This window comes from Asparagus officinalis, chromosome 3 (genome assembly GCF_001876935.1).
Source record: "Asparagus officinalis chromosome 3, Aspof.V1, whole genome shotgun sequence".
Lineage (NCBI taxonomy): Eukaryota > Viridiplantae > Streptophyta > Magnoliopsida > Asparagales > Asparagaceae > Asparagus > Asparagus officinalis.
In genome coordinates this window covers 101,899,901-101,917,747 of record NC_033796.1, presented here as the reverse complement: position 1 = coordinate 101,917,747, position 17,847 = coordinate 101,899,901, and the positions used below count along the sequence as shown (strand labels likewise).

The following is a 17,847-nucleotide window of genomic DNA, read 5'->3' as shown; positions in this document are numbered from 1 at the left end:
GGTTGGATCTAGGGTTTTGATGGAAGTGAAGAGAGAATCGAGAGGGGGTGGGAGACCGTTGAGAGTCTGAGAGAGTCTCGCCTGAGAAAGAGGGGGATCGCGATCTCAGAAAGAGACTGCAGTCTGAGAAGGGGGTTGCCATTGCGAGAGGGAGAGGATCACAATCTGAGAAAGGGGGAGGGGATCGATCAGGAATTGCAAATGACATCTATACAGATGTAATATCAAATCGGAGTGCTCGTTGTTAAAACCCAAATGGAATTGGGCCAATTCCAAAATTTGAAATATTTTTAGACCCAAACCCTGGAATTGGTCCAATTCCAGAATTTGAAATCAAATCTTCACATCCAAACAGGATGTAAAATGCTTCCAATAACATAGAGCTTTCAATATGACTTTCACTATATTTCGTCAATATTAATGCCTTTTTTGTTTAGTCAGCCAAACTGATTCTTTATTTTACATTTAAATTGTCTTTGGTTTGGCCAGTCAAACTGATTTATTCTATTTTTTCATGTTTTATCTGTACTTTTAAACCAAAGACATGTCTGAGCCAAAGAAATTCCAATAACATCACAGGTTGAGGTGGATCTCACCTATAATATTTGATGGGCAATTTCATATGGAAACACTAAAGGAATCTTTGTTAAGGACGATCCATGATATAGATGAAGCATTTTCGAAGGTAAGCCTTGTTCTTTTTCTTGTGATCCTTTTGTGATTTTCCTTTGTGTAAAACCTCTTTTGCTTTGAAAGAGAACTTATATTTTCTAACTTCATGCAGGAAGCTTTAAGAAAAAATCTTGTGTCTGGTACAACTGCCACCGTGGTTCTTCTTGCAGATGGCCAGATTTTGGCTGCCAATGTCGGAGACTCAAAATCACTTTTGTGCTCAGAGAATTTTCATAGTTCTGCTAGAAAAGGTTGTTATTGTCTGTTGAAAGCATTTACAATCTGCTTTATTCTTCACAGACAACATGACTCTTAGCTTTGCTGTATTTTTTTTTTCTGAAAGGAAATATTGTAACTAATATTAGTTTTGCTTGAGTTGGAATTGATTTACAATCCTACTATTGATGTACAACAGGCAATAGTTCAAAGAGAAATAGGAGGAGAGATAATTATGCTTTGTCTCCTAATGGATATGGAAAATTTCAGTTAGCAAAACCGAATGAACGAAGGCTTTGTGTTAAGGAGCTAACTAGGGATCATCATCCTGATAGAGATGAGGAGAAGAATCGAGTGGAAGCTGCTGGTGGTTATGTTCTGGAGTGGGCAGGTGTGCCTCGAGTTAATGGTGAGTTGGCTATATCTCGAGCTATTGGTGACATTCCTTTCAAAAGGTATGGTACTAATATGTAATATAATGCTTAGTCCTTTCCTTTCCTTTCCTTTTTGGTTGCAACATGAAAATGATGTCTCGTATGCCAAGGCAATAGCATGACCATCATTAGTGATAGAAGTGATTAAGAAAATAAGTAGTCAAGGACAATTTAGCAAACAGAAACAAGCAAGGATAATACTGTGCCACATGCTGTGTCTCAAATATAGGCCATGACTTCTAACAGTGCATTTCATAGCTTTCGTCATCATCTCTTATCGTTTGTCCCTTAATTGGCAAAAGAGTATTAAGTGTAATTTGCAAAGGTTCAACATAAAGGTTGACAAATATTGCAACTTGGATGGCAACCTGCTTTCCAAACTGAATTCCAAATCTTTGGTCGCAGAAACTATCAGCAGGGGAGAGATTGACTGTAAAAGCTAAAAGCCTCTTGGTCATAAGATAAAACTTAGTGGTTTGTGCAGCTTAAACTTATGCTATAAATAAACAAATCTCCATAACTCTTGTAGATATAGGGAAAAGAGTAGAGGAGGGAACACTGGACATGCATGGGGAGGGAGGGGATTTAGTAGTGTTATGGAGAATTTAATCCATCTATTGCTGACATTGTAGGTCTCAGCAAAGTCCTTGAAAATTGCTGCTCTAATGTAGGGACAGTGGCCATATTGGGTAGGAAGGAGGAGCACCTTAAGTAGCTGTACCAGTCCATGCTCACAAACATGTCTCCATAAATTCAGTCATCTGACTATACTGTAGAATGCCAAATCAACAATTCATCCTCATGATAAAAATCCAATCAATCTACACATTGAGAATATCATGTAAGAATTAGCGCTTCCATGTGATATGGAGTTCCGTCTGGCATTGCTTGTGATGAATTTGACATCATGCAGTCACAATAATTTTGTTAATGTTGAAGTTTGATAGTTATTGTCTTAATGAAACAAAAAAGAACTAGTTTGTTGGATCCTTTTTCAAGAGAAGTTAGAGAACTGTAAACTTGTAATAGACCTAGTGTAGATTCTAACCATGCTTAAGAGATCTTAATTTCATTAGGGAGTTAATCTGCATCCATCAGCAGATGTACAAAGATAGTTTGACCATCTAGTTCCTTCAAAGAACAGAAGCAAGTAAGCTACTTGATGTTTTGCAAGTAATTGGGAGTGGTTATCAATAAGCCTGACTGAACTGTGCTTCCTGCATTGATGAGAAGAAGATATGCTAAATGGCCAAATATGGTCCCCCCCCCCCCCCTTCCAAAAAAAAAGAATAATATTAGGATGTGGAGATGGTGGCTTCTGAATGAATAGACTAACATGTCGAAACTGAAAAAAAATCTATTTTCTAGGACAAGTTGTAGTCTTCTTTATTTTATTCTACTATCAACTCCTTACCATCCATATGATGGCTACTTGATGTTTTGCAAGTAATTGGGAGTGGTTATCAATAAGCCTGACTGAACTGCGCTTCCCGCATTGATGAGAATAAGATATGCTAAACGGCCAAATATGGTTCCACAAAAAAAAAAGAAGGATGTGGAGATGGTGGCTTCTGAATGAATAAACTAACGTGTCGAAACTGAAAAAAATCTATTATCCAGGGCAAGTTGTAGTCTTCTGTATTTTATTCTACTATCAACTCCTTACCATCCATATGAAGGCTACACTAGAGTTCCAGAAGCAAACCTTGACAATGCTTCCCCTTGAGATAGTCTTTCACTTATGTGAGTCTACCCCCAACCCCAACCCAACCCAAAATAAGACACAGTCTCTTGCATATGGCTACCTCTTTTTTTTCCTTAGGTATTAATGTCAACAGATTTAGGCCACTTTTTCTTTCTTTTCTTATGTGCTAATGGCTAGAAATATTTATATTTATGCGGTCAACGGGGACTGTGTTGTTGAATAATCTTCAAATGAAAATAGTTATGGTTGATTGCTAATATAATTTAATAATCACTATAGATTAGTATAGTTGCCAATTTATGTGTTCTAGGATTACATTAAATTTCTTCAGTTCTTGCCATCATTATAATGAAACGAGTACTGACATTTTTATGTGTCATTTTATCATTGTCAGATATGGTGTCGTATCCACACCCGAGGTGACCGATTGGCAATCTATTAATAATAATGACAGTTATTTACTTGCTGCATCAGATGGCATCTTTGAGAAAATGACAACACAAGATGTTTGTAATCTGTTATGGGATGAAAAACTAAGAACCAATGTAAAGTCAGATGCTAGACATTCAGCAATGCATTCTTTGGCTGACCACATTGTAGAAGCAGGCTTTAGGAAAGGTACAGTGGACAACATGGCAGTCATTGTTGTTCCACTTGGATCTAGTGGTAAGTCTGGATTCTTCATTGAAGATGAATGTGATCGCGAAGAAGCCTTTCACTTATCATATTTTTTACTGCCGAAGGCAGTGGACAGAGAGTCAGGTAACTGCCTAGAGTTATATCATAATTTTGACTTGATAATATTTGTAGCTGCTTGAATTTCTTACATTCTTAGTTCTTATGCTTGAAATTTTGCTTTGTTGCTGATGGCTCTTTTTTAATAATTCAATTAAGGGATCTAGAGGTATCCTGAGTGATTTTTTTCTTCTTGCACATGCTTACCTGCTTATCCTTTTTCTATTGAGGCAAATCACAGTGCAAGAACTATATATATTATGTAGAAAAAACATTAGTGGGAATTAGATACTTCTAAAGTTGGAATGAAAATTAATCTTGAAAAAGAAATGTCAGGGCCTAAGAAGTGGAACTCAGTTCATAGGACTCATAAAATATTGTAACTAATGAAAAGGCACAGTAGAGGAATAAGCAACATGAGGAGAGGTCAGCCTTGAAAACTATGGGGTTAGAATTTGAATTTAAAAATTTTCAATTTAGAATTTGAAACATAAGGTATGTCACTTGCAGTTGCAATGACTTACTCTCTAAGATGCACTCCAAACTGCAGGACTTCCGTTCTTGGAAAACCATATGATAATGGGCTCTCTAATTATAATAGTGTCTCCCACGAGCAAAATTAACCTACACGTTTGCTATGTCATTAGCGTGGAAAAGTCACAATAAAAGCAATTTTTGATTTAAAATTGGACTGTAATTTTGACCACTTAGAACAAAAAAATAGAGCCAGTTGCAAGTTGTGACAAAAATATACTAACTTATATTGTATACTAAACTATTGAATACATTTTGTATTTAAAATTAATTTTGTGGAGTATTTTGTGTCTAAGGGTAATTTTGAGAGTGGATGAGTTTAAAAATAAATAGGGGCAATACTTTGAGTTTATAGGGAGAAAACTCATCTAGAATTTGTGATGCGGCAACATTAGTATAAAACGGGTTAAAGGAAATAACGGTTTGAAGATTTGTTTCAAACTACACCAATGACTTTGAACAAAAACACAAGGAGTAATAATAAAATATAGGGTGTTTTTTAGTATCAAAAATAAAATATACTGACCAAAATAATAATAAGCAATTTATACCGCATATCAAACTGCCGAAATACAACGTGATTTAAAATTCAATGGAATATTTTGGGATTTTGGAGTGATTTTAAAAGCAAATGGGTATGAAAGTAACTGTAAGTAAAATTTGAATTTAGAGGGAAAAGGCCCTTTGAGAAGTTAGTGAAATTAAAGTAAATCGGTCTTAAGACTTTGGTTTATGAGCCAAAAACTCATCTACAATTTATAGCGTCGCATTATGTGAAGAAAGAAAAAAATAATTACTTTATATTTCGGGTCTAAGAGTGACTTAGAAAGTGGGTGGTTTTAAAAATAAATGGGAGTAAAACTTTGGAGTATTTTGGAAATAAAAAGTTAAAACTTTGGGTTTATAAGCACAACTTTGAATGTTGGTGGGTTCAAGAGTAAATAAAGGGGAACTATGGATGTAGAAGGAAAAAAATTATTTTTTTGGGATTAGTAGGTGCACAGTTGTTGTGGATAGTGCATAGTTACAGTACAATTCTTAATCGTTTTAGTATACACGAACAAGTTGACTCGCACGACGTCGTAATATTAGTTTAATTTTAATTTTTTACTCTATTATGTAACTGAATTTTTGTATTAACCTGTCATCTTATAAGTTTGGTTTATGAGCAAAAACTCATCTACAATTTATAGCGTTGCAACATTTATGTGAAGAAAGAGAAAAAAATAATCACTTTGTATTTCAGGTCTAAGAGTGACTTTGGAAGTGAGTGGTTTTAAAAATAAATGGGAGTAAAACTTTGAAGTAGTTTTGGAAATAAAAAGTTAAAACTTTGGGTTTAAAGGCAAGAAGCACAACTTTGAATGTTGGTGGGTTTAAGAGTAAATGGAGGGGAACTATGGACTTAGAAGGAAAAAATAAAAAAAGTTATATTCTTTTAGGGTTAATAGGTGCACTGTAGTTGTGAAAAGTGCATAGTTACTGTTCAATTCCTAATTGTTTTAGTTTACACAAACAAGTTGACTCATGCGATGTCGCAATATTAGTTCAATTTCAATTTTTACTCTATTGTGTAACTGCATTTTTTATATTAACCTTTCATCTTTTAAGAACACATTAAAAGCAATTTTCTTAATAGATGTTTTGAAAGTATAATAATAATAATGATACTAAAAAGAGAATTGCAAAACCTTTTTTATTTGGTGATTATCCAAACCAATTCACAAACTATGATTTAAGAGGTCTATTACATTAAATCATATTAGTTAATCAAAACTAAATTAATCAACCACCATATAAATTCCAAAATATGACATAAACTTCCTAACAATGGTAATAGGACATAAACAAGCATCTGATACGTACAAAATTTTGCGTTTAAAAATAAATGAGATAAAACTATTGGTTTATAGGTAATTATGTTAATGTTTGGTTTATCTCTTTTTAAACCAATTGCAGATACTTCTATGATTTAGACACCTATCTCGATTGATTCCCGTGGTCAAATGTAAAAAGCAAAGATATCATCATCTTTCCTTCGTGAAACTCTGGGAAGCATACTTATCCAGATAGTAGCAGCATGAAAATGCAAGAAAGGCTGAGAAACTTACCATGTCTTCATACATGACTACAATTAAATAACATGTAATAGAATAAATACTTCCATCAAAATGTTGTCAAATTATTGCATCCATTAATCTAATATTTGTATGCATTCTTTTAACTATCCACGACGTGGCCCGAGATATCAGTTGATATATACTTTTATAAGCCTCTGCTCGAAACTATATGGTCTTAATATCCTTTATATTTTTGGTAATTTTTGGCTATATATCACTGATATGGCTAATATATGAGCCAATATATTGACCAATATGTCCTTTTAGATGGCTTGTTGCAAAATAGTATACTGACTTTGACAATTTTTAGGCACTATATCACGATTTTCCTGATATATCAAGTGACAGTTCGGTCTAAAAAAATCGATTGAATGTTGCAATGTCGATTTGGATGTTTATTTATTTTGAAAGAATGATTAGTGATCCTAAACATATATTATTTATATTTTCTATGCTTAGATTTTATCAAGCATGGTTAAATTACATTTTAGGATGTTGTATTACATATGAACATCATCCAACATGACACTCCGATATTTACTAGATATCCCGATATCCGCAATCAAATATGAATTTTGTTCATCCGGTATTTCCCCGATATCCGATTTTTAAAGCATTCTTTGTATGTTGTCGTGTAGCATATAGGTAAGTAGATTAACAATTGTCCGCTTAACATATATTAATATATAACATTATATTGACATAACATATATAAACTTGCAATACAAAAGCAAAATTTCAGAAGTATAGTAACAATGAAAATTTGAACCCACAAGTATTGAATTATGCATGTAAATAAACTAACAGTAAGAAGATAAGGGCATTCACAAAAGGAAGCAATGGTGTATATGATGATGTCAAACAATGAAAGAGTGACAATGCTAATAAAGTCTTTCGTACATTATTATTGATAATACTTCATACATCTATATTGATCGTCATTATCAAATTTGCCCATTGTGTTAAGGTCATGTACAAAAGTACCTTAACAATTTACACAGTACCAATTTGGATGCACATAGTTACTAAATCATAGTTTACCCAATTCACAAACTTATAGAAATCAGCTTGGTGATATCTATGGTAATCTAATCTATCTTATTCAACACATGCGTAGACATTGATAAAAAAATGCTGAAATATCGACCACCTCGCAACAAATCATTTTTTATCATATCTATCATGCAGACAAAAGTATAGAAGTTTTTCATTCAAATTATGCTTCTAGTTGATACTACAAGACTAACCTTTCCATTTATGCGAATGTAAACCTGCCATTGATGAATAACATGAGTGGTGCTAACCTTTGTTTTTGTCGTTCTTGAAGTCGAGGTTAATCTCTCATATCCATTCTTCTAAGTCCATAATTGTTTTATAACTTTTTCAACTGAATGTCAAATTTTCTTTTTCCCTAGTTATTTGATTAAGTTGAGATTCACACAAGAAGGGTTCTTAAAAGAGCATGACTTGACTTCATTGGAGGTTTTCGCCCTTTCTCTATTTTCTATTTTTTGACAATATATGGTCTTAGATAAAATATATTGAAATCCTTTAAAATTTCATTTCTAGATAGTTCATGTATGTAAATTTAACACTTTATTTTCAATTTTTGAACCTGAAGTTATGATTGGACTGTTATTATCCATATATTTGGATATTATTACTAGGAACATAGCTCAACTTAATAAACAATCAACTCAAATAAATTTTTGCCATACCGGATTGAACTGTCCTTAGCGTTGAAATTGAACTGGACTAATCATTTCAGTCAAATCTGTTTGGGTTTGGATTCACTGATAATGAATGGACTATTTTTATCCTAAAAAAGATGAGAATCAAGGAATCAATGGAAGATGCTAGTCAAAGGATTAATGGTAGAACAATGCAGATCAACCGGAATAATGAAATTAAGGAAAAAAGGACATTTGTGGAACAACAAAAGAAAGTGGATTTTATTGAATCGAGATAATAATTAGGTTAATTAGTTTGACTAAATTCTTTTAAAGCTAAACAGAGTCGAAAATCTAAAACTGAACAAATTCGTTAAAATTTGGTCGATTTGGTTAATTTAATTGGTTCAAACTGATTAATATTATACCAACAGACCCTTCAAGGTAAATATATTGTTTGGACCTATAGGTAAGTAATAATTGTTGAAACTTCCCATCATTTGTTTCTTTTCCGCTTAGGGTTTGCGAATGAGTTTAGGTTTGATTTGGGTTTTGGATAGATTCGGGATATATCAGGGAGGGGGGTAGGGATAGAGCAATAACAGGGGAGCCGATAAGATGAAGGGTAGAGCGATCTTGGGGGCTAGGACTCAAGATAATTTAAGAAAACAAATGCTCAAATTTTTTAGCTTTTTTTTTTTGGTGGGGGGGGAGGGATCAGTGGGGTTGCGAAGGGACAGGGGCAACCTAAGCTATGATGAAGAAGTGGTTGCAAGGGTTGAGAATAACGTTGTTTTCTTTGAAATGATGGAGCTGAAGATAGAGTACAAGTACATATGCTATTTCGCATATTCTATGTTAACTATTAATGTAATCTCTCTTGCTTGCACCAATGATAGAAAGAAGACAAAGGAGGAAGATTAAATTTATTGAATAATTAATTCGAAAGATTAGAAGGGAGTAAGGGTGAACCCAAATTTGATAATTGAGAAGATTGCAATAGTTTGCTGGGAGAGAATAAGGAAAGCGTATACTAAAATGGAAAAAAATGAGAGTGTGGGTATGCTTCGTTTTCGATTGTCTCCTATAGTAGCTAGTTGTGCCATTTCTCTTGCTTCAACCAAGACTAAAAAGGAGAGGGATGAGGGTTATCTATTGAATAATTCAATTCGAAAAGGGAAAGAGGGTTAGAGACGACTTAAGGTGGGATGACTTGGGGGTTGCAATAGTTTGCCGAAGATGAAGATAAGGAAGGGTTTGTTGAGACAAAAGAAGAAGGTAGTGTTAGTTTCTATACTATTAAGGTGTATTTTTCGCCCGATGCTAACTCAATATCTTTTTTTCCCACTTAGGATAAAAAGAAAAGAAGGCACCTAGTAATTTTCTTGGACTATTAATTCGAAAGAGATGGAGGGAATATGGGTGACCCGCGGTGGGTTGATTGAGAGGGCTGCAATCGGTTGGATGTGGGAATAAGTGATTGTTGAGATGATGAAGATGAAGATGGAAAGTATGAGTAGTCATGCTATTAAGTTGTATCCTACGCTAGGTGTTAAATAATCTCTTTTGCTTGCACAAGCGAATAAAAAGAACAAAAATAAGTGAATTTTATTGGATAATTAATTCAAAAGAAGGGTTATGCATCATTTAGATTTACAAGAGAGAGCGAGGAGAGAGATCACTGAATGAGGATTATTTTTTGTAATAACTAGATTGGAATAATCTTTATCAATTAATCTGATTCAAGTCATATTTAAACAGAAAATACCAAGATGAACCTATTTTGCGTGACTTGAAGAATTTGGGCATTTTTTTTATAATTCTACATTCTAGGAATTTATTTAAAATTAGACATGCTAGGACATCATATCATAAAACTAAAAACCTAATAAATAAAGCTCCATCTCAAGTTTGGTTTTTGAAATCTAATATATTACTAAATTTACCAATTACTCAGTATGTTATTTTCAAAAGATTTTGTTAGAATTCTATCAAAGTTGACTGGCATATTCTCACATATAGACTCCCATTCAGTAGTCTTTCTAGGTATAAAAGTGCTTTGGTTGCTTTAGGAGTTGTCCATTAAGTCTTATTCAAATAACTAGTAATTTTAGTTGAACCTTCGTGTGAACTTTGGATTCATTCTTCTCGCTGATTGAAGATCTCAAGGTACTAGTCATCTTACCCCTGTTAGGTCCTTTTACAATTAGTATCTAGTTCAATTGAGTGTTGCTGCATCATAAACAAAATTTGTTTTGCAATAATACCCAGACGATGATGCAAGATGCCTGTTTTTAGTAAATACTTAAATATACTCTTCATTGCTTTTTAATTTAAAGCCTTTATAATCATCTTTGTTGCATGATTAATTCATAGATGAGGAGATATGCATACCAATTACATATAAATTCTTGTGACGAATAAACTAGCAATAGCACATGAACGATGAAATTAATTTCATTTCGGGCAACATTATCTCTTTTTTTATTCTCTTTTAAATGTGTGGCTGGTGGGTTTGAACCCAGATTAAATGTCTCTTCCATTGCATCAAAACTCTGAAGTTGAGAGTTTAAGGTTATAACTTTATACTCAACATGATTAAAGTTATCATACGATATCATATCTTGATCCTATAATGTTATGTAGGATCATCCTCATCAGTGCCATTAGTAAATAATGTCTAATTTAAGGTGTACTATGTAGCACAACTTACATTTTATGAACTTTAATCGCATGTTAGTTGTAATATATGGAGACCAACAAAGTAAACCTACATCTAGGTACATCATATTCATCCTTGTCGAAGTCTCTAATCTGATTTTATAGAAGTATCACTTAGACAAACTACCCATTGTTGTTGGTAGGTAAATATTGAGCATTAGTGTTTTAAAAAGCAAGTGAAAGCGCCGCTCAAGTGCTTAGAAAAGTGAAAGCAATAGCTTGTTGCTCTGCTAAGGCCCAGAGGGGCCTATTAAGCGTATGAGCCACGTTTGTTTTGTAAAGGTGAGCCCAAAAGCGCTTTCAAGACAAAAAGGACCCAAAGCATTGGTTTTCATCACCCTATTGGAGAAAATTGGACCAATCATTTTAAAACCTGATTTGAAAATGAATCTCACCCATTGCAGACTCAAATCCCTCAACCATCATTTGTCGCTTTCAACCCTTTAACCTTACTCTCTTGCTCCTCATCGCCGCCTCCTACCTCCTTCTCATCTCCACCGTTTCCTCCTTATCTTAAGAAATCGTTACATATGCATTTGAGAAAATTTCCTCCATTTTTTATTTTTCTTTATAATTTTCGTAATTTTCTTAATTTTTCTTAGTTTTTTTGAATTTCTGCTTAAGCCTCAAAAAGCCTAAGCAACACCTTGCCACTTCGCTCCGTCTTCTGCTTTCTACAATATTGTTGTGTACAACGAAGAGTTCTAGTGATAAACTCATTTAAGAAAGTTTGATCTTGTATTCAAGTTTCTTCAGTGATTAGCCCTTAACGAGATGCATTGAAGAGCTAATATATGCCTCCTTTGAGGGTCACAACAAATTTATGTTGCATGGATACGTCTATCATGAAGCCGTATCCATACCCGACACTTCTCGCACCTGTACCCGACACACCTTGAATATATGTATATATTTACTTAGACCTTTACTTAATTATGTGATATATAGTTTAATTTAAAACACTCAATTATATAATACATAATAAAATAAATGTTAAAATGTTATAGAAATTTTGATTCCCGTAACATGTGAATGACAAGAACAATATTGATCTCATGTAAGTTACTAAATTTTAATATATATATATATATATATATAGAGCAAAACTTCTGTCAACTTAAGTGGACGTCCACTAAGTTTCTTATCTATTGATGATCACTTGATTGAGCTACATTGTGGATGATCCGTTCCGTTCAACTTGATCTACATATTCTAAAACCTCAACACACCAAATTTGAGGTGAACCCGTCGTAGTTTGACCCTTCATCCACTCGTATCAATTTTAACGGTTTCGAGTGAATAGAACTTTTTACATGGCTCGACGGAGGGTCAAACCACAACTAGTTCACACCAAATTTGGTGTGTTGGGGTTTTAGAATATGTAGATCAAGTTTAACGGAGTGGATCATCCATAATATAGCTCAATCAAGTAATCATCAATGGATAAGAAACTTAGTGGACGTCCACTTAAGTTGACAGAAGTTTTGCTCTATATATATATATATATATATATATATATATATATATATATATATATCTGTGTGTGTGTGTGTGTATCTATATATAGATATGTATATACATATATATGTATACACACACATGCGCACACACACATATAGATATAGATATATACATATACATATATATACATATGTGTGTGTGTATATATATACGTATATATCTATACATATATGTCTATACACGTATATACATTATATATCTATATGTATATAAAGGTCTAAGTAAGTGTGTATATACACACATATACATATATAACTGTGTGGCTGTACACTACTTTTTATAAGTTTGCTGTGCTCCATACCCCCACCCGCACATATACCCGTATCCTTACTCGTACTCATAGGCATGCAACAGGTAGTAACCAGTATAAATTGATTATGGGTAACAACTTTTCACAGCCATTTTAACAACAAAAATTTCATCCTTTTTTATTTTTTTTGTTGATCTAGAGGCTTGAAAAATTTATTTGATGCAATATTCATAAAGAAGCTACAGTTGACTGTTTTAACTGTTTTAATGCATTAGCTATTGTATGTCTACACTTTCCAATGATGCTTTTTGTTACCATTTGATGGAACCTAATTATCATTTTTGGATTTTGTTTTTTAATGTACTTGCAGACTTTAAGGAGGTAAGTAGTTTAGGTTGACCCCCCTAGCTATTCTGAAAACTGTAAGAAATTCACTGGAAGCTACAGATATTGATGTTGCTTTTTATCACTTGACTTCCATCTAGACATGCATTATTATAATTTGCATTTGTATAGTTGGTATATTCTCATCACTATCATATGCACAATGAATTTTTTTGGTTCGGATTTCTTTGGAAATTTCCCATCTAGGTCAATTATATTTCTTTGGTGCATGTTTGTTATCTTATCTACTGTGAGGTACTAACTCTTACCCTCAACATTTTCCCTATATCTGCAGCAAATAATGAATACAGTACAAGTCTGATGCCAATGGAGTATTATAATCGAATCATATCAAAGTTTAATCGTCTGCTGGTACATTAAAACTTATACTGGGTTTTTACTTCCATTTGATAATGTTGAGTTTCAGATCCTTTTGTTTCTAAAATTAATGAAGATTTCTACAATCATTGTTTCTCACAAGCTGAGAGGTTTATGCAAACTCAATATTTGTTGATTGATGATTTACTAAGATTTTTATTATGTGACAAATGTTACTTTGAGTCCAGTTTTAGAATCAATGGCTGCTCAGACCCTGTTATTTTTGTTTTCAAGATTTTTATGGTGGTAGTCTAATTTGATTTTGACATTATACTCAGGCATGCTGAAGTGGCACGAATCTATAAGGTTCTTAAACAATTAATCTAAATGAAACTCAAGGAAGCAAATGCAGACCAATACAAAAGAACAGCAGAAATTAACTATAACTGAGGCAACTATAAATCTACAACTGGTAATCTAAATGATAATAGAACCTACAATGACGATGAGCAAGTTCAACCGAAACCTGAAACATATGAGAAGTCCCACATAATTCATAGGATCTCTAAAAATCTCATAGTTGTCATCAATTCAATATATGAGCTTTTGGATTAGTAATTTTTATTGGCCACATAATCTCATACTGTGAGCTGGGATTGGGATTACCATTACCAGTGGTAGAAGGTTATGCTGCTTGGCATCAATGGAGGTTATTCGGATCATCGGGTTGACATCGATGGTTATCGAGGCGCTTGATCTGGTGTGATAGTTGTTTGGTAGGTGAAGACTGTCACTAAGGTTCCTTCTTTCTCCTTATAAGCTTTTCAGTCCCATTGTCTAGATATGCAGTTTTAGCATTTACAGTTATATGCTCTTGTTCGAAATCTATCCACTGCCATCATAGGGGTATTCAATGTGTTTTGGCAATGTTACACCCTTGATTGAACTGATAATCTGAGCATATAAATTTGTTATCATCATTATCTCTAGTGTCATTATGCCAACAGTTTTACGATCTGATCTTTTAAATTCATGGCATATGCCTTTTTCTCTAGTCATCTTGTTTTCAGCAGCCAAGCTTCATTTCCAAGATCACTCCAACCAAAGCCATTTTGGTCAGACATTATTCTTGATCCTGTGAACAGGATATTGCTAGTCTTTCATATGACTTGATCAATGAGGTCGTAGAGTCCCTCATTCACGAGGCACTAGATCCTTGATCTTTATTTTACATGTTGAGCTCAACGTAATTCTTCAGCAGTTGGATGCAATGTGAAGTTTAGTCTTTAGATGTGTCCGTCAAACTGCACACAACTTGCTTATTCTGTCCCATGGTCCACTTTGTGGAATTTTCAGTTTTCAGTCATTACTCAATATAATAGTTAAGATGTAATTTTGGTTAACAAATCTAAAAGCAGATAGTACATAGTTTCTGTATCTTAACAAACTCCATACGGAGCAAATGGAGCATGACTTAAATATGTATCATCTACTGTAAGTTTCAGTATAATGACTGCTTTAACTTTCCTAGTTAAAATGAATTATTATGAGGATCATGTTCCCTTATGTGTTCAATCTGTATCTTTTGTTGTTGTAGGTGGAAACGGAAAATAAAACCCTAGGTTGTTTCTATCTGTCTGAAAATCTTAATGAGGATGTGGATTATGTTTTTGGAGCTCCAAAGGACTATGAAAGAGAGGAAGTCCATGACTTGCATCCCCCATTTCCAGAATCTCTTGGTTCTTACCACAGTAAGTGCGGCTGATCTTGACATTTTAATTTAAGCCCGGATTTTTCTTCATGCTTCTCTGCTTACCCCTTCAGCTCTTAGCCTGAGTGTTTGAGAACTTATTATCTTACTGCTTAGTGAATCTTGATTGTTGATATTAGCATTAGTGCGGATTAGGAGTTTGGATTTTTGAGTTCTTGCACAGATACTGTTAGTGGTTCATTGTGTAAATCAAATGTGAAGCTTATAGATGAGCTTCATATACTGTCATTATACATAGCAAGATTCTTTCTATATATGTTCCTATAACTGCTGCTTTATCATTGATAAGATTTGGCTATGGAAAAGAGGAAGCAAAGGAGTTCCTCAGTGAAATATGAGATACATATGTGCGTTAACCTGATTCACAATGATCAACAATCATTTTATTATCATATCTGAAAGTTCTCTTTTGAGTATATTTGGTAACTCTGATGCAGCTTAATGGGATAACTATTTTTTAATGCCCACATGGAGAGTATTGCATGAGATATGGGAGCAACTGAAAGTTTGCTATTCTCATGTTATCTTATTAGGATTAGTGAATTCCAGGGTTATCCATATAGGGAAAGTGTCATACATACCCCCACACAACATCAATATTAATTAAACAATAATAAAATCATGACATGTGACAGTTGGTCACATATCCTCTTGACCGAGGACTTATGAACCAAATTTCAATATGCCAACAATATTTCCAAATATACGATCCACAAACTTGAAATTCCATATTCCCATACTTCCTTAATCCATACATTATATTGTTTGTCACCAACTATACATAATCAAAAGTAGATTATATATCATTCTGGAACCCTTTAATTTATAGTAGAAGTCTTAGCCAAATATATACATTGCAAAATTCTTCTGAGAGGGACCACTCCATTACCAAAATACTGGCTAGAGGACTGATTGTAGCTACTCGATCCAGTTCACATCTTCAAATCACGCGGGACGCCATTCCCCAAGTCACACTAAGCTGAAATGCTGTTTATATTTAGGGTGAGCTTTCCATGTGCTCAATATGTGGTACATATTTAATAATTTTTGTATAAAAAACCATGCATATCAAAAAATGCATCACTTAATTTAGAAAGGCATGTTTGTAAACTTTGTCAAAGCAGGAAAACCATGCATAGAATTTAAGCAATGTCATGCCCTATCTTGACAACTAGACTGCCTACAACGGTGATCTGCCTAAAACGGTTGCCCACCGTGATGCTCTGACTTTTATGTCTTAACTAAACCAAATTACGTACAATGGCTGTCTGTCTGTCCTAGCATGCCTATAAGCGGCAATTTGCTCGTCATAACAACCTACTTCTTGGATAGGCCTGTGACTTAATTTCTGGGTGTACACCATTGCCCAACAAACAACGCAACATATACTTCAACATAATTCAGATATTATATACCCAAACCCTCTCATCATCTATAATATACGACGACCAAAATCAATTGTCCAATATGAGAATATCAACACTTCAAGGCTACAACAACAACAAAGTATCTTAAACAATATCATTAATATGCATCTCATGCTTATATAACTATGAAAGATGTAATTCTCATGCAGGAGATCAGTACAACATAAATTAAAGAACATGTAATCCCCGCTTACCGATATTTCGTAAAATTCCAAGTTCTTCACGTGGTCCATTACGAGGTACTTCTAACTCTCACTAGGTTTTCTTAGTGCAAACACATAGAGCATTATCAACTTCCAATACAATCCATGGACTTATATTTATACAAAGGTATTATAGTTTATCTTGATTTCTTAATTGCTTTAAGTACAACTTCAATCCTAAGTACTAGTTGAGGTTCACAATTACATATTCCTAACTTCAGGTCTGATAAATCTTATATAAGAGCTACCACTAGTGGTAGCTTATCTTGATGCAAGGTACATCAATTCTTATTCTTTCTCCAATGAGTTTATTTTCAAATAGGGATTAGCTTGATGAACTCTCAAAGCTCCCAAATAATAAACACATTAACAGATTACATGCTTTCCTTAGGAAGCATACTCATAGGAATGTCCTTAAGAGGATTTCACCATGCAAGAGAACACTAAATATACCCTAAGAATGGTCATGATCATGTTGTCCAGGCTTGAGTCTTAAAACTGTTTCATATGTGAGATAAATTCTATTAACACTTTATGCCTTCATTACCTCATCCATCAGACGCAAACTTGTGCTATCAGTTCTTGGCCCTTTAATTTTTTTCCTCTTTCTTTTGTTTTGATGTGGTGAGTAGAGACTACTAACAAGCTAGAGCTGCATATTGATTAACTAAAAATACATGTTATTAATCATTAATCAAATTTAGATTCTATATATGATCCAATTAAAACATAGACTGAAGTTTGGTTTGATATTCATCTAACTGAAATCAGCAACAGAATTTTGTGAAGAAAGGGATCAATTGAAGGCTTGAATCACTGCTGTAAAGTTCCTACTGCAGTCAGCTATTAAGGACTGGTATGGACAGGATTTTTGGTCAGATTGGATGGCTAAATCTGAAGCAAAAGCTTGTTCATATGGTTCAGCTGAAGTGTTTATATTGAAGATTGGATTAATTATAAAAATTAAAAAAATAGATGCCTGATTTACAAAAAACATTGATTACCCTACTCCTTCCTTCCTTTCTCTTTATATTCTTTTGCCTCTGTTGTAGGTCCTCTGTCTCGTCTCCTCTCCTCTTCTTTTTTTCCTTTCTTTCACTGTAGCTGCTGCAGCCCTTCTTCGTCTTCCCTTTTATTTTTTCTCTCTCTCTCTCTCTCTCTCTCTC

The 17,847-nt window shown here is 33.9% G+C and overlaps 1 protein-coding gene across 5 annotated transcripts in view; it reads left to right on the top strand.

Annotated features, from left to right (window-relative positions):
- Window positions 1-17,847, top strand: part of LOC109835349 (probable inactive protein kinase At3g63330) — a 47,248-nt gene that overhangs the window by 6,212 nt on the left and 23,189 nt on the right. For 2 of the 5 annotated variants that reach the window (XM_020403325.1, XM_020403327.1), the window contains 6 exons: window positions 580-685; window positions 785-923; window positions 1,088-1,343; window positions 3,422-3,789; window positions 13,258-13,334; window positions 14,878-15,031. In XM_020403325.1, the coding sequence (XP_020258914.1) occupies window positions 580-685; window positions 785-923; window positions 1,088-1,343; window positions 3,422-3,789; window positions 13,258-13,334; window positions 14,878-15,031 (1,100 nt within the window). Of the gene's footprint in view, window positions 1-542; window positions 686-784; window positions 924-1,087; window positions 1,344-3,421; window positions 3,790-13,257; window positions 13,335-14,877; window positions 15,032-17,847 lie in introns of those variants that run through there. The other 3 variants (XM_020403326.1, XM_020403328.1, XM_020403329.1) reach the window with 3 other exon arrangements.